At 40.6% G+C, this 27,015-nt stretch overlaps 1 protein-coding gene and 1 pseudogene across 1 annotated transcript in view; both read right to left on the bottom strand.

Moving 5' to 3' along the window:
* LOC149237419 (MLO-like protein 9) overlaps nt 1-27,015 on the bottom strand; it is a 291,291-nt gene that overhangs the window by 219,947 nt on the left and 44,329 nt on the right. The window contains exons 2-4 of the mRNA XM_089369266.1: nt 18,701-18,760; nt 18,415-18,472; nt 17,936-18,171 (exon numbers count right to left, since the gene is read on the bottom strand). Coding sequence (XP_089225392.1) covers nt 17,936-18,171; nt 18,415-18,472; nt 18,701-18,760 — 354 coding nt within the window. The remainder of the gene's footprint in view (nt 1-17,935; nt 18,172-18,414; nt 18,473-18,700; nt 18,761-27,015) is intronic.
* On the bottom strand, nt 24,076-24,762 carry LOC149237420 (ATP-dependent Clp protease proteolytic subunit-related protein 2, chloroplastic-like; annotated as a pseudogene).

Below are 27,015 nucleotides of genomic sequence, written 5' to 3'. Positions count from 1 at the left end.
CCTTTGTTGTTGCTACCTGTCTTCGACCGCCGTCTGATCTCTTCCTGGCAAAGAGCTGCCCACATCTTGTCCCAAGGTGGGAGAGTCCCTCTGCCCAGGATACTCTGGACAAACACTTCCCAATCTTCTGAGACAACATTCAGGGTTGTCCTCACCATAAGCTCCTGATCCGATGTCGCTCCTATAGCAGTCAACTAGTCTCAGATCTCATTTAGTCCTCCGAGGAAGGTGTCAATCAATTGACCCTTCTTCATCTGATACGACCTCATCTGGTTCTCGAGCAACATTCTTCTCTGCACAGAAGTATGCTGGTACAGGTTCTTGAGAGCCTCCCACATCTCAACTATCATTCCCTTGGCTATATGTGGTACCACATGATCCTTGACCCCTTCAAGGATAATGCACTTGGCCCTTGCCATCGCCTCTTCATACTTGTCATTATCATTGGAGTCGACTGGGATAGCTATAACCTTCAAGGTGAAGTTCTTGACACGATTCTTGTCAAGCACTGATAAGATTCTGGCCTTCCAGACTGCGAAGTTCGATGCTCCATCCAGTCTATCTTGGTCTCTTACCCCGAGTAGTGCCATGACGCTCCTCTACTTCCCTCCTAGAAGTTCTCTGTTCGACTCCTCTAAGTCTCTACTTCCCGTCTGGAAGTCCTCTTCTAGACGCCCTCTGAGACCTGATTTCCCTCCTGGAAATCCTTCTACGCTTATTGAGATGCCCCCTACTCTGATCGTCTTGTGCAACTGCATTGCTAATCCAGCTTCCTCGGCTAGAAACCCTCGGTAACAACTCCTCTGGCCCTGCTCTTTCAGGTACTGTTCTGACTACAGTACCTCACCAGCTCCACTCTGCAATATTTCTGCAGCCTTCTAGACTCCAGCAACTACCTCTCTGTGAACTGTGCCAGCCCCTCTCTACCTCACGTTGGCTCTGCGTCAGCCCTGGGATGCCCTGCGTCAGCCCTCTGGCCCTCTGCGTCAGCAACGCTAGCCTCTTTGAGGCTCTGTGCAGCTCCCGGCTTCTTCTGCGTGGCTCTGGTTGGCTCTGTGTCACACTTCTTGGCTTCTGCGCTGCTAGAAACAGCTTCTGTCACCTCGGGACAATTGTTTTCTGCTACTATTGCTCTGCTCGGCTGATGTCTTTTAGTCCTCCTGTGATCTGCAATCATGCTCTGATACCATGTTGAAGTTTCTAAGTTTACTTAGTTTAGAAACCCTTCATGCACTTTTTTTATTTTATTCGTACCTACTTGTTATTTTTCTTTAACAAGTTATTTACAAAGGAAATACTGAAAATCAACACCAGTGCAAAGAAACAAGAACAAACACACCACATGACACCATTATTTTTGGACCAATGTCCCCGGAAAAACCCAATGAGGGAAAACCGGTGCAGCTATCTGAGGGTATTCTTATTAAGCAATATCAATGTTACTTGGGAGCGGGAGCGGAAGTGGGGAGCGGGAGCGGAAGCGGGAGCGGGAGCGACCATTTTCAGAAGCTCCCGGTTTGGGAGCGAATCCCGGAGCGATTTTTTAAAAATATATATATTTTTTATATTTTTAAATTTTTGATACATATATGTCAACAAAAACATGTAGAATGATGAAATAGACATAAAAAACATAAAAAAACATAAATTGATCATTGAACCATATCACATCAATCATCTAGAAATTATAATCGTCATCAACCTTAGTAAAATTAAAATACATATTACAACTGCAACATATTGAGTCTTATAAATCATGATTCATCAAATTCAATATTAAAGTTTCAACTTCAAGCTTTCAGAATTGAAAATTCAATAACATTTATCATCATTGATCACCAAAGTAACAAGTTGTACTTGTAAGCCAAGTTTAACCATTACAAGAAGTAATATCGAAGATATTTCTAAGTCCTAACTTCTAACTGTTAACATGATATGAAATGTTAAAAATTTATAAAATGAAACATGAATAATGAGATGAAATGAAACAACTTTAGTCTTTCACAAAGCATCATATTCATAATTCACAATCATTACCAATGAGTTATAATTGCCAAGGCCCAACTTCAAACTTCAAATTTTCATTGTCACAGTGATATAATGTTTACAAAAAATATCATAATGTCATAATGATATGAAAGAGTCAAGAGTCAAGAGTCAAGGACTCAAAACTCAACACTGAACAGTTATGAAAACTAAAGTGACAAGTCTAATAGAAACTAAAAAAGACAAGTAAACTGTAAATCTACAAGTGGCCCTTGCCACGAGAGTCTCCAGGAGTATAAGTAGGTCGTGGTGGTCTTCTAGGAGTCTCCCGCCCAGACCGACGACCAGAACTAGAGCCTCCACGCGAGGGTGTCGATGGAGGTGGCGACAGCAATGGAACAAGACTCGGGCCCCGAGAACTGCTACTGGATGGTGGAGGTGGAGGTGGCATGGCTGCTGCAGCTACTTCAGCTTCATCCCGTACAAGCTCCTCTTCTAGTTCTTCCATATGTACAATGCCATCCTCCAAATTGTCGTCCTCAGGGTGATTGTCCCAAATTTTATATGTGGGATCTTCATTAGCCCGATCACAGTAATGGCTCAACAACCTCAAGTTGTAGTGCACATAAACCAAGCTTTCTGCTCGGTTTTCGTTGAGCCTGTTTCTTTTCACATTATGTATATAACTGTAGGTGCTCCAACACCTCTCTGCAGAAGAAGAATTTACAACTTGTGAAAGAACTTTTATTGCCAATTTTCGCAAAAGTCCGTGGCCGCCATATGTTTCCCACCATGTGAGAGAATCAAATTTATCTTTGTCATCCATTGCATGGAAGTTACCATACAAACCACTGCCAGTGAAGTATCTGCCTATTTCAAGGCGCACAGCTGCACATTCCTCCCTGTCAGGCACCAACTTTTCTAATGCTTCCAGATATCCTCTAGTTACCTCTCGATCTAAATGGGGTTTGGTCCTAACACCACCCCCTGCTGCAGGTTTGCCCAACCAAGAATCTGAGTAGTATTTTGGCGTAAGGATATACGCCAAGCAATGTAGTGGAAGGTTAAGCCTATTCCACCGTTCACACACACAATCGTGAATCAGTTTGTACAGGTCGGGATCTTTGTTATGAACAATGTCTTTTATTTCCCCCAACATGGTATCCATTTGCTCATACACCTCGCCAATCACTGGTTTGTCTGTATCTGCAAACCGAATCATGTTATAAATTGGCTTGGTGAAATCCAATACCTGTCTCACAGTTGTCCAAAACTGCCCATCAAGAGCGGCCTCCTCCACCGTTTCAAAACCTGCAATGTCAGCTACATTTGTAGCCCTTTCCTTTAACACCTGTCAATGTGGACTTGATACCATGCTAGCTAATGCCTCTCTTACCTTCAAAAGGCACCTGAAGGTGAGGTAATAGCTACCAAATCTAGTCCTCACAATCTTCAGCAACTCCAATCTCGAGTGATTGCGGAAAAGGCCATGGGTATTGCTATGATTTGTAATAAATTTTATCATTTTTTTTCCTTTCTTGTACAAATCACCAATCCATTGGTATTGTTCATTTTTGTTTTTGACAATATCATGCAACAGAAGGTTCAATGTGTGAACCAAACATCCAGACCAAAATATGTTCGGGTATTTATCCTCAATAATTGCTCCCGCTGCCTTACAATTAGGAGCATTATCAGTGATGACTTGGATGACATTGTATGGGCCAATACGCTCAATTGTTTCAAGCAATGCTTCTGCAATATTGATAGCGGTCTTGAACTTGTCTGAGTAATCATGTGCAGCTAGAAAGATGGGACCACTAACAGACACGGCAAGAACACTTATCAATGGCTTGCCTTTTACATTTGTCCATCCATCAGATACAATGGACACCCCATTGTCAGTCCAAGAACTTGTCATTTTATTCAAAGAATGTGATATTTTTGCTTTTTCATGATCAAGGCCAACAGTTCTTGCCTTGTCATACCCAGGGCTCTTGTATCCTTTAGGGGCATCATTTATGGCAGAAACCATTTCGTGCCAATAAGGTGAGCGTAGAACATTGAATGGTATCCCACATGCATAGAGGAACCTGTAAACTTTTGAATCCACATCATTCCTACACCCCTCATCAAGGAAATCTGATATGGTTCTACGGCGTAAAGATGATGACCCTGTGCCTCCATGTCCATATCCACTGCCTTGGGAGGATGCTGAAGGAGTTCTTTGTGAGCTTGGTTCAAAGAAACCCCTTGATCTTTTTGCTCTGTATTGGGCGTCCTCCTCTTCCTTTATGTATTTGGCTCTATCTGCTGTTGACACCTTGTCACAAGTTTTGATTCCTATTTGTTTCTCTCCATCCCATGGCCTTTTCCCGCAGAGGTGTCTTCTAGCACGGGTGTATGAGCCTGTGTAGTCAGTGTTGCAATGGGGGCAATGAAATTTAGTGGTTCCACCCCCTCTCCCTGTTTCAGCCCTGTGAACATATTTCCACAATGGAGTTTGGTCTTATTTAGTTTTTTGACCCTCATGTTCACCCTCCTCCACATCCTCCTCACTGGGGTTTTCACCCATTTGACTTCCTCCGGCTTCTTCATCCACCTCTTCAGTTTCAGGCCCCCTCCGTTTCCTACTCTCCACCACCATAATAACCAGAAAGGGGACCAGGAAGAGGAAAATGCCAATAAAAATCCTCAGGTCCATCGTGTTTGATGTTTGTAGGGTTTGAGTCTTGAATCTGCAAATTAATTTAGTTTATTGGGATTAATTCATTTAATTTATTAATTTAATTTAAATTAATGATCTTTAAACTCAAACAGGTAAATGAAACTAACCAAATTAACTACCTAACCAGCTAAACTAACTAAATGATTAAGTTACTTACCTCTGCAAGTTTCCTCCTCGCTCCTTGGCACTTGCTCCTCGCTCCTCAGCTCTGGCTCCTTGCTCCTTGCTCCTTTGCTCTTCCTCAGCTCTCAAGCTCAAGCTCAATCTCATTGAAATGATTTTTTTTTGGCCCATTGGGCTTATAAACCAAAAAAAATTAGTTAAATTTTTTTGTTTTTCCGGGTCCGGCGGAATTTTTTTCCGCCGAACCGCTCCCGGTTCTTTAAAATTCGCTCCCGGAGCATTTTTTAATGCCCGGGAGCGATCGCTCCCCGATCGCTCCCGGGCATTAAAAAGCGCTCCGGGAGCACGGGAGCGATCGCTCCCTGAAGCGCTCCCTCACAGAGCAGGGAGCGCATATTTTTTTACAGGAGCGCGCTCCCGAAAATTGCTCCCGTCCGGGAGCGATTTGGGGAGCGCGCTCCCGACCCGCTCCCGAGCCGCTCCGGCCCGGAGCGCGCTTCGGGAGCGGGTTCGAGGGGGGGGGGCGCTCCCCCGCAACACTGAGCAATATCATAGTACAATCTAGGTGCCAAAACTGGCCTACCCAACAGAGAATTTCCTTAGCAGCTATACCTCATAATTTGAGAGAAATCTCCTGGCTGAAACCCCGGAAAATCCTTCCAACAGCTCCTCAGCACAAAACTGCTCTGCAACCCCAGCGTCTGCCCAATCTGGACTGCCTCAGCCCCTCTCTGTCTCACGCTAGCCCTACGTTAGCCTTTCTTGGCCTGTGTCAGCCCCAGGAGGCCCTGTATCAACTTTCTAGGCCTCTGCGTCAGACACACTGGCCTCTCTGGTGCTCTGCGCAACACTTGGCTGCCTCTGCATGGCCTTGCGTGAGCCCTTGCTAGCTCTGCGTCACTCTCCTTGGCTACTGCGCTACTCTCCCGGCACAATCTCTGTCTTCTCTGTTTCTCTGTACTCAATGCCCCTCAGCTGCTCTCCTGGTCATTGATTCTATCTCTCTTAGCAAACCCCGCTCTAGAAAATAGAATGACTAATCACTCTGGTGTATTCTCCAAGTGACCCTCAAGCCTCCTCTTATACTTTTCCTGTTGACATATCAACGGCCGAGATTAAGTCCCTAATCAATAGCTAAAATTAGATCTGACTTGATCCATGTCTTTTGGACCACTCTTAACACAGATTCATATTAATACACATTAATATTTTATTTTCCCTAAATTTAGACGTAGGGACTCCATTAAAAATATTAATTATTTTAATATCCCCTGATCTGTTTAGAATCTGCCCAAACCCTTTCTGGGTATTGGATATCTCATGTGCCCCAACCTCTCCACCAAATTTCGTGGCTAGAGCACATCTGATGCTACCCCAAATCAACACTCCATAGCGAGGACTGTGCTCTAGCAATTCTCCTCACTGAGTATTACTCTGATCATTCGGCATCAGTACCTGTGCTGATGCTAGGCCTTCCTACCCAACATCCTCTGCACTGCTGCAACTTGTACTGTTGCCCATGGTTCTGCCATTGCCACTGCCATGCTGCATCTATATGACAGCTCCCTCTACATCTGTGCTGCTGCTGGTCCTTCCTCCTAGCACTACATCTGCACTGCACCTCCTCTCATCATGTCGCATCGTGCTACCCACTACTACACTACAACTCAGTTACTGAGAAGTAAGTAACTGATCTCCCAACTGACCTCCTTGTTGGGCTAGAAACACCCACTGATGTTGAAGCTCCCTCTACCGCTGACAAGTGCTCCCTTTCTCTGACCTCTGCGCTACTGCAACAACTCCCTGCATCTTGCACCGTTGCACACCTCGTTGTGTCTTCCAGCACTGGTGCAACACTCCTGTGCCTCTCGCACTGTTGTACCCTGCTAGCTCTGCGATGTCTCGGGACTCCTACACTGTAGCTCTCTCTGCGCTCCATCCACATCCATCTCTACCCACTCAGCCAGTCATGCTACTCCTTGTCAAGGCTCCCGTAGCAAGGTCTAATCCAAGGGGCTGGATACCTCAAGGATCCTGCCCCTCATCGCCTATAGTCCACCTGACTACAGCTTGATGTCTCCCACTTCCGCTTAAGTGGTGCGTGTGCACTCATGGCACAGTCATCGTCTATCAAAACTTCCTTCTCTATCCATGCTAGCACTGCCTTAGTCTCGGAAGACTCTCCCTTACTCTTCTTGCTTGGGCACTGGGTCGCATAATGAACTATCTCCCCACAATGGAAGCACTTGATCTTGGAGAGATCTTTCTTCTTCCGCTTCTCCTGTTTTCCCTCAGATGCTAGGGCCACATCCTCCTCCTCCTGCTTGACCTTCATCCCTTTGCTGCTGCTACCTATCTTCGACTGTCGTCTGATCTCTTCCTGGCAAAGAGCTGCACACATCTCGTCCCAAGGTGGGAGAGTCCCTCTGCCCAGGATACTCTAGACAAACAGTTCCCAATCTTCTGAGATAGCATTCAGGGTTGTCCTCACCATAAGCTCCTGATCCGGTGTCGCTCCTATAGCAGTCAACTGGCCTCGGATCTCATTTAGTCCTCCGAGGAAGGTGTCAATCGATTGACCCTTCTTCATCTGATACGACCTCATCTGGTCCTCGAGCAGCATTCTTCTCTGCACAGAAGTATGCTGGTACAGGTTCTTGAGAGCCTCCCACATCTCAATTGTGGTTTCCTTAGCTATATGTGGTACCACATGATCCTTGACCCCGTCAAGGATAATGCACTTGGCCCTCGCCATTGCCTCTTTGTACTTGTCGTTATCGGGTCAACTAGGATAGCTATAACCTTCAAGGCTAAGTTATTGACACGATTCCTATCAAGCATTGATAAGATTCTGGCCTTCCAGACTACGAAGTTTGATGCTCTGTCCAGTCTATCTGGGTCTCTTACCCCGTGTAGTGCCATGACGCTCCTCTACTTCCCTCCTGAAAGTTCTTTGTTCGACTCCTCTGAGTCTCTACTTCCCTTCTAGAAGTTCTCTTCTGGACTCCTTCTGAATCCTAATTTCCCTCCTGGAAATCCTTCTGTCGATTGTCGAGATGCCCCACTATGATCGTCTTGTGCAACTGCACTGCTGATCCAGGGTCCTCGGCTAGAAACCCTCGGTAACAACTCCTTTGGCCCTGCTCTGTCAGGTATTGTTCTGACTACAGTACCTCACCAGCTCCACTCTGCAATATTTCTGCAGCCTTCTAGACTCCAGCAACTGCCTCTCTATGAACTGTGTCAGCCCCTCTCTGCCTCTCACTGGCTCTGCGTCACCCTAGATGCATCTGCGTCAACCCTGAGATGCCCTACGTAAGCCCTCTAGCCCTCTGCGTCAGCAACGCTAGCCTCTCTAAGGCTCTGCGGAGATCTCGGCTTCTTCTGCGTGGCTCTGGCTGGCTCTGCGTCACACTTCTTGGCTTCTGCGCTGCTAGAAATAGCGTTTGTCACCTCGGGACAGTTGTTTTTTGCTGCTATTGCTCTGCTCGGCTGATGTCTTTTAGTCCTCCTGTGATATGTGATCACGCTATGATACCATGTTGAAGTTTCTAAGTTTACTTAATTTAGAAACCCTTCATGCACTTTTTCTGATTTATTCCTACCTACTTGTTATTTTTCTTTAACAAGTTATTTACAAAGTAAATAATGAAAATAAACACCAGTGCATGCTCAACATATTACAGAGCAGCAACCAAAAGAAACAAGAACAAACACACCACATGACACCATTATTTTTGGACCGATGTCCCCGAAAAAAATCAATTTGGGAAAACCGGTGTAGCTATCTGAGGGTTTTCTTATTAAGCAATTGTTGGAAATAATACTGAGAGGGGGGGTGAATCAGTATTATCAAGTTCTTTTAATAAATCTTCCTTATTTATTCTTTGAATTATTTTTGCATGTCAGTACCATAAAATAATGAGCATGAACAAAGAAAACAGATAGTCACACCAAAGAACACAAGATGTAAGGTGGAAACCCAATGTGGGTGAAAACCACCTGCTGCAATATGTCTCTATCTTCTTTCAAATTAGAAACTCCTTTTACAATGGTTTTGTACTGGTGCAGTCCTTTACCAGTACGCAGGCTGCAACCTGCAGAGAGCTACAACTCTCTCTCGTTTTCCAGTCTCTCCTGGAAGGGAGCTACAACCCCCTACTTCTTTTCTTTCAAGGACCACTTTTCATAAATTTTCAAACTGGATCCAAGAACATCAAAAACCCATCAACTACACTTGCATCATCAATCTCTGATTTCACCAAAGCCAACCCGCATACAGATCTGCAAATATTTCCTTATAACTTTGCAGTTGTTACATCAGACATACCCAGATCATAACATGTGTAAAATAAAACATGCATCAATAATTCAGACCCAGATTATTAGATTTATAGATCAAGCGTATGCCACATATCACAGATCAAAATCATATAGAGATACCACTATTCCAGCCTTAAGATTTTGACCCATCAATAGAACTTATCCTTCTCCTTACGCTCAGGTTCCTTCTTCATTCAGATCCAGATCTGCACCAAAACCCAATCACAATATTCCAGATCTAGCACTTTATCAGATATTCGATAATTCAGAAGATGCTTTGCCAAATGATCTCCTTCCTCTTTTATAGTCTTAGGCCTTTCACAATACCACGGGCCAAAACCATAGGATCAAAAAACTGTTGGACTAATACCATGAACCAACCATGAAAGTACGTGAGATCAACACTTTTGGATGCAATACCACGGGCCAAAACCATAGGATCAAAAACTGTCGGACTAATACCATGAACCAACCATGAAATTGCGTGAGATCAACACTTTTGACGAGGTACCATGGTCCAAAACCATAGGTTCAAATACCAAGGACTAACTACCATGGACCAAAGGTAAGTTCTCCAACATATACGCGCTTTTCCTTGCATGAAAGTGCGTACCAAGGTCCAAAACCATAGGTTCAAATACCAAGGACTAACTACCATGGACCAAAGGTAAGTTCTCCAACATATACGCGCTTTTCCTCATAGATTCAAATACCAAGGACTAACTACCATGGACCAAAGGTAAGTTCTCCAACATATACGCGCTTTTCCTCATAGGTTCAAATACCAAGGACTAACTACCATGGACCAAAGGTAAGTTCTCCAACATATACGTGCTTTTCCTTGCATGAAAGTGCGTGAACTTTTTCTCTACATGAAATAAACTTTTCTCTGCATAAAAGTGCGTGAACTTTTCTCTACATGAAATAAACTTTTCTCTGCATAAAAGTGCGTGAACTTTTCTCTACACTATAATTTATTATCTAAGATGAGTGGGTTGCCATCAAGTACAACATATGTATCATAATGCCAACAGCAATATCATAGTACAATCTAGGTGCCAAAATTGGCTTACCCAACAGAGAATTTCCTTAGCAGCTATACCTCATAGTTTGAGAGAAATCTCCTGGCTGAAACCCTGGAAAATCCTTCCAACAGCTCCTCAGCACAAAACTGCTCTGCAACCCCAGCGTCTGCCCAATCTGGACTGCGTCAGCCCCTCTCTGTCTCACGCTGGCCCTACGTCAACGTTTCTTGGCCTGCGTCAGCCCCAGGAGGCCCTCTATCAGCTTTCTAGGCCTCTGCGTCAAACACGCTAGCCTCTCTGGTGCTCTGCGCAGCACTTGGGTGCCTCTGCGTGGCCCTACGTGAGCCCTTGCTGGCTCTGCGTCACTCTCCTTGGCTGTTGCGCTACTCTCCCGGCACAATCTCTGCCTTTTCTATTTCTCCATACTCAATGCCCCTCAATTGCTCTCTCGATCACTGATTCTATCTCTCTTAGCAAACCCCTCTCTAGAGAATAGAATCACTGATCACTCTGGTGTATTCTCCAAGTGACCCTCAAGCCTCCTCTTATACTTTTCCTATTGACATATCAACGGCCAAGATTAAGTCCCTAATCAACGGCTAAGATTAGATCTGGCTTGATTCATGTCTTTTGGACCACTCTAACATAAGATTCATTTTAATACACATTAATATTTTATTTTTCCTAAGTTTAGACTTAGGGACTCCATTAAAAGTATTAATTATTTTAATATCTCCTGATCTGTTTAGAATCTGCCCAAACCCTTTCTGGGTATTGGAAATCACATGTCCCCCAACCTCTCCACCAAATTTCGAGGCTAAAGCACATTCGATGCTACCCCAAATCAATATAGAGGGGTTGTCAAAGCCCCTACATGGATAGGTCAAAGGCTCTTAACCCACTACACATCGTGCGGAAATTAACAAGACTAGGGATATGTAGGATGTCGCTTCTAGAAACAAATTCACTCCTAAACCCTCTTTCCCTCATAAGATTAAAGAGGTTAATCCCTTTCAGAAGGAGTGGACCGAGAAATGAAAGATGGATGAGGAGACTTGAAAGGAGTTAAGAAAGAAGATGCTTTCTTTCAACTGTTAGAAGCCATGGTAACCAGGGCACAAGTATGCAGGTAAGGACAAGGTGGGCAAGTCTCACTATATTGAGGTGTACTTTGAGAGTGACAATGATGATGGAGATGAGTAGCCAGTGTAGGGATAGATACATCAAATAGTTAGGGGTGAGACTTCACATGCAGAGGGAAAACCCCCCATCATTGCATCCGTGTCAGGATTACCCAGGTATCATACTTTCAGAGTTAGAGGGGTTCTGGAAAGACACAAGGTGACGATATTGATCAATAGTGGAGCTTCCCACAATTTCTTAGATGTGGCCACGGTAGAATGAAGAGGGATTCCTACTGAGGAGTTTGATGGTTTTGTGGTTGACATACCTTGTAACAATCAAATGGACTATAATAGATAATGTCCCCGAGCAGTGGGTAACTATTGGGAACTACATAGTGATTGAGGACTTCTTCATTGTGGATGTGTTGAACACCAATGTGGTGTTAGGATGTCAGTGGCTCTACTATATCAGGAAGTATACTACAGATCAGCAGAACATGGAGATGGAATTCAAAGATCCAGTAGATGGAAGGAGGGTAGTTTTGAGGGCCATGCATCAGTACCCACCAAGGCTAGTACCATCCAACAACATGGAAGCAGTATTAAGGTGGAGTGATATTGAGTGGGCAGTTGAGTGCCTTATTACAGACGGTAGACAGCCGGACCAGCTACCACAACATCTCGATGACATTCAGGCATTGCTTTGTAAACACCAGAAAGTCTTTTCTAGCATTCCTCCAAGTAGACCACCAAACAGGGGTTTTGAGCATGTTATAGAATTGGAGGAGGGTATATATGCGGTCATTACCAACCCCTAACTACATCCCAAGGTTTACAAAAACAAAATTGAGAAGGCCATCAAGGAGTTGTTGAGCTTGGGTCACATTCAGCCTAGCTCTAGTCTTTTCGCTTCTTTAGTGATCATGGCTAAGAAGAAGGACGATACCTTGTGGATGTGTACTCATTACAGGGCTCTTAACAAGAGAACAATAAAAAACGGTATCCTATCCCCAGGATAGATGACTTGATGGATGAATTGAGGGGAACCAAATATTTTTCGAAGATTCACCTTCGCTAAGGCTACCATCAAATTCGAGTTCTGGAGCAGGACATCCTGAAGACATCCTTTAGGTGCCACTATGGGCACTACGAGTTCTTGGTTATGGCATTTGGGCTAGCCAACGCCCCCACAAATTTCCAGTCATGCATGAACCATGTGTTTAATAAATAATTGCGGAAGTACTTGTTGATTTTCTTTGACGATATATTGGCCTATAGCAAGACTTGGGAAGACCATTTGATGCACTTGGACGAGGTGTTGGGGATTCTGGAGGAGCGGGAACTATATGCAAAGGAGTCCAAGTGTGAGTTTGGCATGACAAAGATGCTCTATTGGGGCATGTGATTGGAAACAATGGGGTTTAGGTCCATCAGGAGAAAATATGGGCGATCATCGAATGGCCTTCCCTGAAAAATATGATAGAACTGAAAAGATTCCTTGGCCTCTGTACTAATTATAAAAAATTTGTCAAAGGGTCCTCACAGTTAATAGCACCTCTTACAGACCTTACCAAAAAGGGCCCTTTCAGTTGGACCAAGAAGGCACAGGAAACATTTGAGAAGATGAAGCAAGTGATGAGTTCGTGTCTTGTGCTTGTATTACCAAACTTCACCCAACCTTTTGTGCTGGAGTGTGATGCTTCAGGGACTGGGATAAGAGCAGTTTTGATGTAGGATCATCACCCGATAGCGTTTGAGAGTTGCAAACTCAAAGATTATGAGTGGCATTACTCAATTTATGACAAGGAGATATTGGCCATCATGCATGCCTTGGCCAAATTCCAACAATATCTAGTGGGGAACAAATTCAAGGTAAAAACAGACAATAACAGCCTGAGATTCCTCATGGAGGAGAAGGAGCTGAGTGAGAGACAACAAATGTGGATCAATAAATTACAGGCCTATGACTTTGAGATCAAGTATGTCAAGGGAAAACACAATGCAATAGAAGATGCTATCTCGAGGATGCCATCCACTCTCTCACTCATGGAGATAACAGATGACTAAAAATCGTTATTGCTTGTGGACTATTCGAAAAATAAATTTCCTGTGAAATTTTGGAGGGGTTGATTCATGATGATTGGTATCAGGTTGTGGATAATATCATTTACTACAAGAACTGGATCTACCTAGTGCTAGAATCACAACTTGAGAAAATTATGCAGGCAACTCACAGCTCACCCGTAACAGGGCACCCGGGGTATGTGAAGACCTATAGACAAATTAGGGAGAGGTTCACTTGGAAGGGCCTCAAAATGGATGTGTTGAGGTTTGTGAAGGAATGCAACACTCGTAAACAGAATAAAACAAACACACTCATCCAATAGGTTTACTGCAACCACTCCCTATCCCGAAGCATAAATGTGAGAGCATTTCCATGGACTTTATCACTAGGCTACCATCAACACAGAGAAAAGATTGTATATATGTAGTAGTGGATTGGCTCACAAAATTCACTCATTTCTTTGCCATACCATCAAAATACTCAACAGCGTAGGTGGCCGAACTATTCTTCAAGGAGGTCTTCAAATTACATGGGTTGTCGAAGACCATCGTCAATGATACGGATAGTAGGTTCGTGGGTGACTTCTAGCAGGAGCTATTCTGACTTGTGGGGACTGAGCTGACACCAAGCACTAGCTACCACCCATAGATTGATGGACAGACAAAGATAGTCAACAAATGGCTAGAGGAGTATCTTCGGAACTATGTAACTGATCAACAAAAGACGTGAGTAAAGTGGTTGCATCTAGGGGAGCATTGCTACAACACCACTTTCCATATGTCCATCGGGCATGACACCCTTCAAAGCATTATATGGGTATGACACCCCAACATTTGCAAATAGAATATTTGGGGATAGTCAGGCACCTATAGCCAAGGATTGCATTTAAGAAAGCCAAGATATTTTAAAGATCCTCAAGGACAATTTGCAAATGGCTCAGAATCAATAGATCACAACTTTGAAGTGGGAAATATGGTATACCTCTGTCTTCAACTCCGCAGGCAATTGTCACTCAAAATGAAGGGGGAAAAAAAGTTGAAACCATGTTCTACAAACCATACAGAATCGTGAGACGAGTAGGAGAAGTGGCCTATGAGCTTGAGCTTCCTAAAGGATGTAAGATTCACAATGTCTTTCATGTATTGTGCCTTAAAAAGGCCTTGGGACAACATGTTGTCACTTCCATAGAAATTCCACCGTTGGACGAGGAGGGAGAGTTGATCTTGATTCCAGAAGAAATCCTAGAGACAAAGGAGAGGAAGCTACGAAATAGGACTTGAAGGAGTACCTGGTAAAGTGGAAGGACTTACCTATGGAGGATGTCCCCTGGGAAGGTGAGCAAGTGCTCAAACATCCTAAGTTAAAATTGCTTTAGGACAAACAATCTTGGGTGGGAAGGACTGTAATGTCCCCAACCACTTAGGAAGCATATGACGGTGTCCGCTAGCCTAACATGGGTCCCGTAGGCTAAGGTAGGGAAAATTTAATAAGGGGACTTGATTTGCATAGGAAAACATTATAAAAGTCTAAGGGGTGAAAAGAGGGTCGCTTTTTAGGCAAGTGAAAAGTCACTTTAATTTTATAAAGTGAAAATATTATAAAGTGACTTTATAAAAGTTAAAAGGGTAAAATGGCAACAAAAGTGGCCACAAGTTTATAAAAGAGAAAAAATGAGACTCTCATCATTCTTTCACTTGCATTTTGGGAAAATGAGCTCTTGGAGAGTTTTGGAGGAGTTTAGGGTTTGAAAAACTCTAACCACCATAGCTAGCTTCGATGTTGAAACTAGACACCCTAGTTAGTTCGAGGGAGTGAAATCACTCAGATTTCACTGTTGTGCTTTAATGGAGTAAAGGATTTGCTGAAGAAATTGGAGGTAAAGGGGTTTTATCTGTTAATTTTGTACTCTAACTTCAAGTTCTTCATTTATCTTACAAGCTTTACACGCTGAGTTTTGGGGGATGAGTTTCTTGCTTGATGGTTCAAGTTCCTCCATTTGTTTGTTGGACAAGTCATCCTATTGTTGGGATCGAGTTTCTTTGACAAAAGGGACCGAGCTTAATAACTATTCTCAGGCCGAGTTGGTATCTTTCTTCCTGGCTGAGCTTCACTTATACCTGGCCGAGTTTACTGTGTGAGAAACCCATTCTCGGGGTCGAATCTGATTTGCTGAAGGAACCATCTATTCAATGTCCAAGTGTGCTGAAGGTTGAGTTTTGAAACTGGGCCGAGTTCTTTCTTTTCTGTGGTACAAGCCAGCATTTTGGTGGGTCATTGTCTGCTAAACTTTTCATGGGCCAAAAACTACTGGAGATGCAAAGATACCAGGCATATTTTTCCTATACATGATGCTGAGATTAGATGCTGGAGTTTTCCTTGTTTGTGAGTTAATATGAGGCTGTAAAGTGGACGAGTTCTTGAGGGCAGCGCATATATCTCATACCAGGATGAGTCTCTTGCTTGGAAAGGCCACGTATTATCTCCTCATTGATGTAAGAGTGGACTGTGTATTGTTGAAGACATTTCCTTGCTGGTATGAAGGTACCTTATGGACAGAATACATGTTATGGTCTCTGCTGAAGTTTTTATATAGTCTAGCTGGTGGTTTTCTGGTTCTGTACACTCATTTACAGCTATTATATCTTCTATTATCCACTGGTATTTTGAATCAGAGTCCTCTTTTTTGTCACTGAAATTTATATAACAGACTTGAGTATGCCTTTGAACTTAATATGAAGTGGGTTTCAGCTATTCTTAAATATTCCTCTTTGGTATGTTTATTACTATTCATGTTATTTTTATTATAAATTGCAAAAGAGATACCTACAGTACACTGTCTGCAAATTGTTTGTGAAATTACTCAGTGAACCGAACCATACAAATTCAGAAATTTAAGGAGAAAATTGGAAGATATCTCAGGAGGGTATTTTGTAACATCTCAGATCCATCGAGTTTTGTTCACAGAAAGATGCCTCAGAAATGCCCTGCCACAGAGGGTCCGAAGAGATGCCCACCTTTACCAGCAATCAACCATTAACCAAAGATAAAAGATTAAGCCCTAACCCTCTTCAAAACTCGACCTTCTCCTTCAGCTAAGCATGACTACACAAGGCCGCAAGAAAAATATGTGTGTAAACTTGTGCTTTTGGAGTGTAGACGAACCCTTATTTATACTAGTCAAAGAGACTTCTAAAGGGAAGAGGCCGACTCGATCAAAAGGAGGGAGCCGACCTTAACTAAATTTTTAATTTTGAATTTTCAAAATAAATATTATGGAGCCAAATTTAATTTTCCTTGGAGGCCGACTCGAAGTGGATTTACTTACTTGAAGGAGGACCAATTTGGGAAACTCAAGGCCCATAACAAATATCAAAAATATTTTTTAATATTACTACCATATTTAATCCCGAAATTGACCAATTATCAAGCTGCCATTAGTATTTCAATTTGGGGCTTCTTGACCACAAAATGGGGCTTCAACTTTGTCGAGGCATATCTCCTTAACCGTGAGGAGTTATAGGGCGTTCCAATTACCATTGGAATCGATACAAGAAGGACAATCAAATGAAGATGGTCTTCAGCCCAGACACTCTGATATTCCCAATCAATTTTCTCAACAAAAGTGGAGCTTCTTCTGGCTGCTGCTAGGGTTGACATCAGTGACAACCAAATTCCAACAATACCCAACCCATCCCTAAATTCAAACCTGTGATATTCAAAGAGAAAACACAGTGTCATACTCTTAACTTAAAGGCCCACAATGACTGTCCTTATCCTTTTTATCCTTCTAGATGGTTCATTTTGTTTGTATGTGCCTGAATATGCAAGCATGAAGGGTATTGACAAAATCCAGTTAAAACATAACTAGATTTCTTGTTAGCAACATGCATTATCGCCATTATATGGTACTGTTTGTCAGGAAAACCAATGGATATGATAGAGATGAGATAGCATGCCTAGTGGTGTCAACTAACATTCGAACAGAGTAGTCATAGACTGATAATATTAGGGAAAACTTAATTGTTTGCCAACTGCCATGAAGTTTCCCTGATGTTCCCTTAAGTTATACCTTGAGGTAGAACAGAGAATCATGATGTTCAAATGGAAATTTCCAGGTCAATAAATTTGCTTATTATTACTTGTCAGTTGAAGTGTAGAAAAAGTAATTTAATTAACCATATTTTACTCATTTTTTATGCGGAGTTGGCTGGTGGAGAAGGCAAAGAAAGTAATTAAAAAAAAAAAAAAATCGTGTTAGATCTATAATTCTGGACCAATGAAGCACTTCTTGCTAAACAGAGAATACCATGTACTACTATAAAGAAGCAACATATCTAGTAACTTCCTTCATTCTGTCATGTTTTATCTGATTTATGGATTCATTCTTTTTGGGACACTCATAATACACTGTTTTTCAACCAAGTTTCCATCCCATCCAATTGCTATGTGGATTTATAAAATCGTATAACCTGGGGAAACAGCTAAAACGCATTTCAACAAAACAATCAATAAACTTGGAAGATGGAAAAACAGTTAGAAACATCAAAAGTTGTTTCATTACCTTAGAACAAGAACTAGTACTAGCAGAAGACAAAATTCGCCTATGTAGTCCCTCCTGATCGGAAAACAAGGCTCTTGACTCAAGCTTCTGATGGTTTTCTGACGAGTCTTCAGTTTCATTTTGATGATTCTTACACGGAAGCATAGTGTTAGCCAGGCTTTCTGATATGCAAATCTTGACAACACGTGTCTGCCCTACTGTAAGCAACAGTGATATGAAACCAAGGAGCATCAATTCTGCAATTAAAAGAGGTACATTTATTAGATAATTTTGACAGATTTCAGATGAATTCTTAGTCTATGTTCTTGATAGCCGAGTGAATAAAACCTCTACAGAGTATCAACATGTCAAAATTATCAATTATGAGAAAAAATAGTCACAAAGTTCAGATAAAGACTTATTCAGGAATTCTTCGTAACCTACACCAACGAAACGTCTCCAAAATAGCTGCATCTAGAAAGAGAGTTAAAAATGCATACCTGATTTAATTTTTTCAAGTGCTTCATACAACGCTTTCTTATTGTGTTTTCTGAGCCACTGCAAAGCAAGAAGAAAATCATAACGAGATAAGAAATTTCCTTTCTATAATCTTTTTAACTTCTATGCATATAAATAAAGAAATCACAGTTTTGGACCTTTGGTAAATGCAGATGCTTCCTGTTACTAGATATACACTACCAAATACAAATGTTTCAGCCATACATCAAGGAATCACAGCGAAACTAAACCTGGTAATCTAGATTCTAGACTACTGCTAATCACTACCTGACATCCCATATAACAGTCGTGTTTGCAGGCATCAACATTGGAGGGCAGGGTCTTCCTCTAGCATGAAAGGGCAAATTATATATGTGAATTTTCAACTGCTTGATCAAAAAACCAATTTAATCAAGTACACTAAAATTGTAACCTTTGAGTTTTGTAGATTATGCCTCTTAAATACAGAAGATGCTCACATGTATGCCCTTTATGACTAAATTTGGGCCATTTTGACCTTTATTAAACACACTCGCATACCAACACTAGGTTGGGTCACCTGGTTATTGATTGTTATTAATTGTGACCTTGTTACATTAATTTTAATTTAATATTACTATTCACATGCCTAGACATAATCTGTAAAGCTATGACCTTTTATAAACACACTCAGATACCTAGTGAGTTATTGATAACAATTAATTGTGACCCAAGTTACATTAATTTTAATTTAATATCACTACTCATACACACTCCCCTAACATGAAAATTGGACTTGCATCCCCCTTAATACAAAAACACCCACATCTGTTTGGTGATTTAGGTTTCGGTGGTCCAGCTCTTGGTGGTTTGACGGTATAGGCTTATGCGGTTTTGGTTTTGGTTTTGGTGGTTTAAGTGTTGGTGGGGTAGTATTTGGAGGTTCTACTTCACTAATTTCCACCCTTGGCCTTGTTACAAAAAAATCTTGCACTTCTTGAGATAAAGTTCTAAAGCTCAAGTGAGAGACCCTATGTGAATAAGAGAGGGTCGACTATTATCTCACCAATCCTGTTCTCACTTCTGGCCATCTCTCCTCCAGCTCAAGGAGGGTTCTCCCTAGTATATTTTAGGGATTTTAATTTTGATGGCCTAGTCAAACCAAGTCAAGAGCCCCCTAAGGCTTCTACTTTTATTAGCACCCATTAAAGGATTGGTTTAAGGTGGATCTTGAAAATTAGATTGCCAGGGTTTTAGGGTAAGGATTTTGAAAGAAAAAAGGTGATGGAGGATAGAAGATCGGCGTCTTAGCTTGCCAATACTGTTTTTGGGGGGCATATGGGGTCAAGAAGCAATATACTTGGAAAGAAATGGAGTAGATTTAAGTTCAAAGACTAAGGGAGACCCACTTGTGTCACTTAGAGGTTTGACTGAGGAATCCTATAATTTTCAAAGATGGGATAAGGGAGTGAGTTCCACCCAGGTTTGATGGAGGATTTGTTCAAGAGGGAGAATGAGAAAAAAAATACAAACAACACTTCGGTGAATATTTAATAACCATTATCCATAAACATAATCAAGCTGAAGAAAGACTACTTACTCAAATCACCATGCACCCATTCAAGTTCTACCAATATTCATCAAGAAGAAAGAACTATCCACAATAAGAAGACCTTTCCAAGAGGTTGCTCAACTCATCCATCCATAGCCAATTTATAAGAGTACAAAAATTGCATAAATTTCAGATTTGATAAGGGATTGGTCTCCCCATCCAACCATGAAAAAATGAATGGAAATGCACCTCTATTTATAGAGGAGGTGCTCAATTTCCATTAAATTAAAATATTAATATTCTAGTCTAAAAGCCCCTAATGTAGCCTATGGATAGGGCATACGCTCATCTTCTACAATCAGTTTGTGTAAATTTAATCAATATGGGATATTCATGCCACATGTACAATTTTACTTCAAAATTCCTCCAAAAGGGGGACAACTTCATCAAAAGTGGACTTATGTTCATAGCATCCAACCTCTAAAGGCCCTTCAAAGTGCATGGATTCTTCAATAAGTCTTCACGTCATTTCCAACAATTTCTTTCAAGGGGACACCCTTCAAATCCAAAGTGAACAAAATGGCTTTCCAAATCACTTCAAACAATGTATTTTCTAAGTTCAACTCATCAATTATGATTTATACCACAAGTTGGCTTTAGGGTACAATTTTTGGAATATTCAATAATACTAAGAGGTGGGTGAATCAATATTAACATTTTTTAACTTCAAGAACTTGTAAATGCATCTATAGGTATAAAGCAAAGCACATAAATATACAAAACACAGATATTTTAATGTGAAAACCACGAAATGTTTTTCATAATATATATAAAGAGTATTTTCAAATTTATCGGCACCAACTCCCTAATTTATCAACACCAACTCCCTAGTTTATCAGCACCGACTGAAAGGAAGCACCAACTCCGTAATTTATCAACACCAAAGCTTGTACAAAAGTCAATATTAGTCAAAGAAGGTCTACCTTTCTAGCAACTGCTCCTTTGTCCTTCACACAAACACTCAGTTCCCCAAACACAACCTTTTTAACAAAATAACTTCCCTCAACAAATGATTTGTGAACTTGGTCTTTTTGGTTAGAAGAACTCAGCCTCAACAGGCCCCAAAACAGGACTAAAACCTTCAAAAAGTGTGCCAAAAATCCTTCCAAAATAACCCAAAACCCTTCAAAAATGTTCCAAAAATCCTTCTCCACAAAGTCTCTCCAAATCAGCTCCTCTTCACTTCTGGTTCAAGAGGTATGAACCTTAGAATTCCTTCTTTTGTTCATTGGTTTGAACTAATTTGCTTGAATGGATAACTTGAAATGCTCCTTCCCGTGCATATTTATAATGCATTCAAGGTCTATATGAGGGTTGTGGGGCAGCACCCCCCCTCCTCGAACCCACTCTCAAAGCACACCCAGTAAAAAAAAAATCGCTCCCTGCCAATTCAGGGGTGATAGATGGAGCTATTGAAGATTGGAAACAAGAATTTGGCCCTATTGTTGATATGCGGTTCAAGGTAGTGTTGAATTTTTAACATTACCATGAAATGACTCAGGATGTTTGAGAGTGGTTACGACCTCATTGGATTTCATATGGAGAAAGTAGAATTTAGATCTCACTCAAATCCAACAGACATCATTTTTTCAGCATTTTAGGATTGGGGGGATTGCAATGTTTCCATTGGATTTTGTCATGTACTAGGGTATGGAGCTTGTATTTAATCAACAGCACCAAGCCCTCCATGTAGGGGAGACTCTCAATAATCAAGAGCACCTAGGGTACTAGGGTATGGAACTTGTATTTAATCAAGAGCACCAAGGTCATTCGATTATGCAAGAGGAGACTCCCAATAAAACACGAAACAAGAAATTAGAAATTTCTCATGGCAAGAAGGTCAAGCAGTAGATAATAGTTTTACTTGTCTTTTCTAGTTTCTAGTACTTTTTATAGCTATTGACTATTTCATATTTATTATGGTGTTTTTTGTAAACAATATATGACAATTTAAGTTTGAAGTTTGAAGTTGGCATTTATAACTCATTGGTAATGAATTATGTATATGATGCTTTGTGAAAGTTGAAAGTTGAAACATTTCATTTCATGTTAGATATTCGTTGTTATCATTTGGTTACTTGGTAATGGTAATGGTTACAAGTACAAGTTACAACTTTTGTGATCAATGCTGATAAATGTTATATATCGAATTTTGAGAGCTTGAAACTTTAAGATTGATGAATCATGAGACTCGATATCTTGTATGTTACTAACTTGTGTACGTGGTTGATGAAGAATATAATTTCTAGATGATTGATGCTATATGGTCCAATCCATGTTTTTATGTTTTTTATATCTAATTCATCATTCTACATGCTTTTGTTGACATATGCATCAAAATATATAAAAATATATATTATATAAAAATTCGCTCCCGAACCGGGAGCTTTTGAAATGTTGCTCCCCACTCCCACTCCCAAGTAACCTTGGTCTAGATTAGGCCAACCTAAGCATTGGTTGGATTGGCTTGTGCAACTGGCAGGATGTATAGTGAATATTCAAAAAATCATTTATCCTCAACCATGAGGAGTTAGAGGGAGTTCCATATATAATTGGAAAGGTCTCAAAATAAGCTTTCTAACCATATATGTTATGCTTCCATTTGAACTAGGTAAATGGAGTAAAAATGCAATCAAAGATAGGGTATCCAAATGGGGCATCAAAAATCCAATGATCATTTATTTTTCATTTGAACCAGTGTTGCGAAAATCGCGATTTAACCGTGATTTTTTGAAAAAATCTTCATTTTTGTATTTTTGTATCTTCATTTTTGTTTTTTAAATTTTTTTGTATTTTTTTAATTTTACTGATTTTTTTCGATTTTATCCCGATTTTTACAATTTTTTCTTTTTTCAGACCCTCGCGGATTTAATCTCAATCGCAATTATTGCAACATTGATTTAGACAACCTTTGACTTCAATGACAACTTTTTTCAACAACATTTACAGGACCAAATGTTAATATAAGATTTAACGCCTCAAAACAAAGGTCAACTAAAATAAGTGTCACGAGTTAGCTCTAATCAAAATTTAGTATTTTAACCTATCATTCAAATACATATGTCGACCTGAGACCTAACTTAAAGGTCTGCCCCTTATATTTGTATGTGTGTGTGTATAGTCAATTTGTTATATCCTCACATAACTTTGGTATATATCATATTGGTCATTCTGTAATTGTTGAAGGGTGAAAATTCAAGGCTATTTGTCCCTCATGTGGAGTAGAAAAGGATTGTAACTTATGAGTTAGTATAAGAGTTGCTAAAACCATGCCTTCAATCAAATAGATCATGCCTGCATACTAGAAATCATTATGGTAATGAGATATTTGGACAAATGAATGTGTCACGTTGATCCTAGCAGGGAACGTAGCTCATGCAACTTCTTGTGGTGGGTGTTGGACACATAATCCTTCAAGATTTTTGTCATTGTAAATAATTTGTGCATAATAGGTAGGTAAAGGAAATGAGGAATCATGAGGAAGACCAACAGTCCGTTTTAGTAGGCAAATCGAAGAAACACCATCTTGTATATATGAAAGTTTGAGTCAATGAAATAATTGTCCATCTGTGGAGATATTCCCTTATCCTAATAGTGGTATTAGAGCTTTGGTGGTTCTAATAACTCCATTATTACCGTTTAGACTTGTCTCTCTCTCTCTCTCTCTATTTTTCGTTCTCTGCTTCGCACATAGAAATGCCCCTGCTCTTTGCATATCTAGTAGAGACGCCCAAGTCCACATACTTTTTCTTTCTCAATGTTAAACCAAATCCCAATTCCTAAAAGCCTCAACTCTCGTGGCAATGTAGGATTGTTGCTCTACATCCAACATTACTCATTCTCTATATCTGACGTTTTCCCATTGGGTGTGTTTCCTCCAATCCTACCGCTTTGCTTCCACTTCATAATCACACTCCCACTCCCATTCTCAATCGAGGTTCCCTTGAACACCATCTCCATGCAAATGAAGAAGCCAGAAAGCCATGAATGTGTCATCTTTCACTAGTGTGTATCCCTCCAAGAACTTGTATCATATTTAGGAAGGCCCTCAGATCGTCATAGGCTATGTTATTTAGTCCATTCTAATGCTTTTTCGTGCTTTAGGATTTAGGGTTTGGCCTTGTACAACTCGATTACAAAGATGCAATACAACTCCTAAAGAAAGTGATGCTCCACGGTGAACCTTTGCTTCAGTTGTGAGGAGAAATCTCAAAATATTGAATGCATAAGCCTAGGAAAAGGGTTCTAATAGGGATTTTCAAGTTGTACATGGTATGATACATTGGCATGCATGGTGTGACATCACCACCTGGCCCATTAATATGCAAAGTAATATCCTGTGATGAATCAATGCTATCAAGGTAAAACATTGTTACCAATGTCTAGTTGTTCAATTCCTCATCTATGTACAATGCAATATAAATAATGCACTCAACGTAAAGTGTATTGCAAATGTCAATCCACTACCGTGATCCTTCTCTAGGAGTTTTATAAGGCACTCTTGCAGTCCCTATTGGCATCATCTTCACATGAGCTTGACAAGTTCCCTTGTGCCAAAAGCCTAGATATGGGACTGCTAAACTTTCTCATGAAATGCAATTGACAAATCAAATCTTCCACCGCAAAAGAGATCTTGAGGGAACTAAGTATTTATTCCAACATAAGCATTTATCGAACGCCCAGTGTGAGAAGGTAAATTAGTCCCCCTTACACAAGGATAAAGTATATGTGGAAAGGAGGGAGAACAAATCATTGCCATGGGCACTACTACTCTTCCAAACCTTCCTACTACTCTTTCAAACCTGCCAACTCTTTCCCTTAAAATGTTTTTTTGGTGAAAATGCATTCCCTCATCTCCATTGTTGATGTGTTGCTGACTTGCAAGGAGAACTACCGAGAATGGTCTAAAAAGATCAACCACACACTCATTTTTTATGATTTTTGGAATGGCATTTGTGAAGGAGAATAAGTTGGTACCAACAAAGGAGAGGAGGATAGTGGACCTAAGAAACCAACATCATATAAGGAGCTAGCCATATGGCAGAACAACGAAAATAATGATTAAGCCCTTATTGTCACAATTGTAAGTGAAGAGGTGATTCATCATATTGTTTCCATTTTAGATTCTTATGGTGCTCTAAAAAAGTTAAAAGACTTGTATGCATCACACTTAGAATTGGAACATGTGTAACTAACGGTGAAACTCTTCAACCAAGAGTTGAAGGATGACTCTATGACCTTAGATTTTGAGATCAAAGCCATCATGCATGTCATAGATGCCACTAGAGCAAATTTAGATCTTCCTCTCATAGCCTACATTAACATCCTCTACCCTACATACTCTTAGTGTATTGAATCCATGCAAGATAGTGACAAACTTGAGTTTTATTACATTTGACTCTTTGGTGGAGAAAATTGTAGAACGTGAAAAGGATTTTGGAAAGAGGAAGATAGTAGCTCATCCTACTAGAGATACAATGTACCTTACTCAAAAAAGAAATAACCAATCACATGATTCTTCTAGAAGAAGTGGAAATAAAAGAGGATATGCATAAAAGAATTGGAAAGGCAGGGGGTGGACACAATAAAGTTGGAAGACCCGATCTTCATTGGATTTGTGGTTGCATAAATGTACATGATGTATCGACTAGAAAAATCCCTAGGAGATGATCAAACAAAAACAAGATTTAGCTAAGATAGAGGTAAAGTTCCAGATCCAATGAAAGATAAAGTATCTAAATCAACTCATTACATTGTTTCCAATTGCAATATTGGAGTGACTAAAAATTTGTTTTATACTTCATTTGCTTCTTAGAGAGATGAATGGTTGATTGACACAGTGTTAAGAAACCAGCTCACAAAAAGATAGAAAAGATAGATCAACGACTCCAGAATCAGCCTCTTCGAGGGGGCAACCTCCTTTACATTACACAAATAAACAATTCTTAGATGATACAAATGACAAAACCTCCTTTCTATATATAGGAGTCTAAGGGGTCACAATATAATCAAAGCCGACATAACAATAATAATATAAGGGCACAAAAATAACAATAGTGGGCTTCTATGGGGCACAATAATAACAATATGGAGACAATAGGGGCACAACAATAACAATAAGGGCTACAATGACAACAGTAATGGGGGAATCACTAGTATTATAGGGACCTAACATGCCCCTCTCCTTCAAAAAAGTGTTTTCCTCAACACTTGAATAGTTCTAGATGCTTCTGTATAAAATTCTCATCCTCCCATGTGGAATCTTCAGCAGGTAAGTTCTTCCACTTGATGAGATACTCTGAAATTGTTCGATTTCGTAGTTGTCGAGTTCATGTTTCTGTGACTGCTTTAGGTTCCAATATGATTTTTCCTTCCTCGTCAAGTTTTGGCAATATTGTTTGAACTGGGAGCTTGTCACCAATAACCTTCTTGAACCTTCGAAAGTTGGGTGCACTCGGGAAGCTGCAAGAAGCTCCAATTTGTATGCCATAGTATCAATCTTTTGCAACACCTTGTACGGACCATAATACTTCGGTGATAATTTATTATCCTTCTTAGCTTGCTTGAGGGACATTTTTTATATGGTTGTAGCCGTAGAAATACCCAATCACCTACATCAAAACTTCTTTCGCTGCGATGTTGATCTGCTTGTTGTTTCATTCTATTTTGTGCCAAAGTTAGGTTATCCTTTAAGAGTTGGAGAACTTGTTGTTGATGCTCGATGTGATCTTCCACTGCTTGAAGCTTGGAATTTTCTCTTAAATATAATGTGATGGACGGTGGGTGATATCCATAAAGTGCCATAAATGGGTCATTTTTGTTGCAGTATGGAAGGAAGTGTTATACCACCATTCAGCCAAGGGAAACCATTTGACCCATTGTGTATGTTTATCATATACAAAGCAACGAAGGTATCCTTCCAAACATTCGTTTACTATCTCAGTTTTGCCCATTAGATTGAGGATGATAAGATGAGTTATGAGTTAACTGAGTACCAAGACAAGAAAATAAT

The sequence above is a fragment of the Pinus tabuliformis genome, chromosome 8 (assembly GCF_031772625.1).
Source record: "Pinus tabuliformis cultivar Carrire ecotype Pingquan chromosome 8, CPIR1, whole genome shotgun sequence".
NCBI lineage: Eukaryota > Viridiplantae > Streptophyta > Pinopsida > Pinales > Pinaceae > Pinus > Pinus tabuliformis.
Note: the sequence above shows the minus strand (reverse complement) of the source record. Positions and strands in the feature narration are given on the sequence as shown.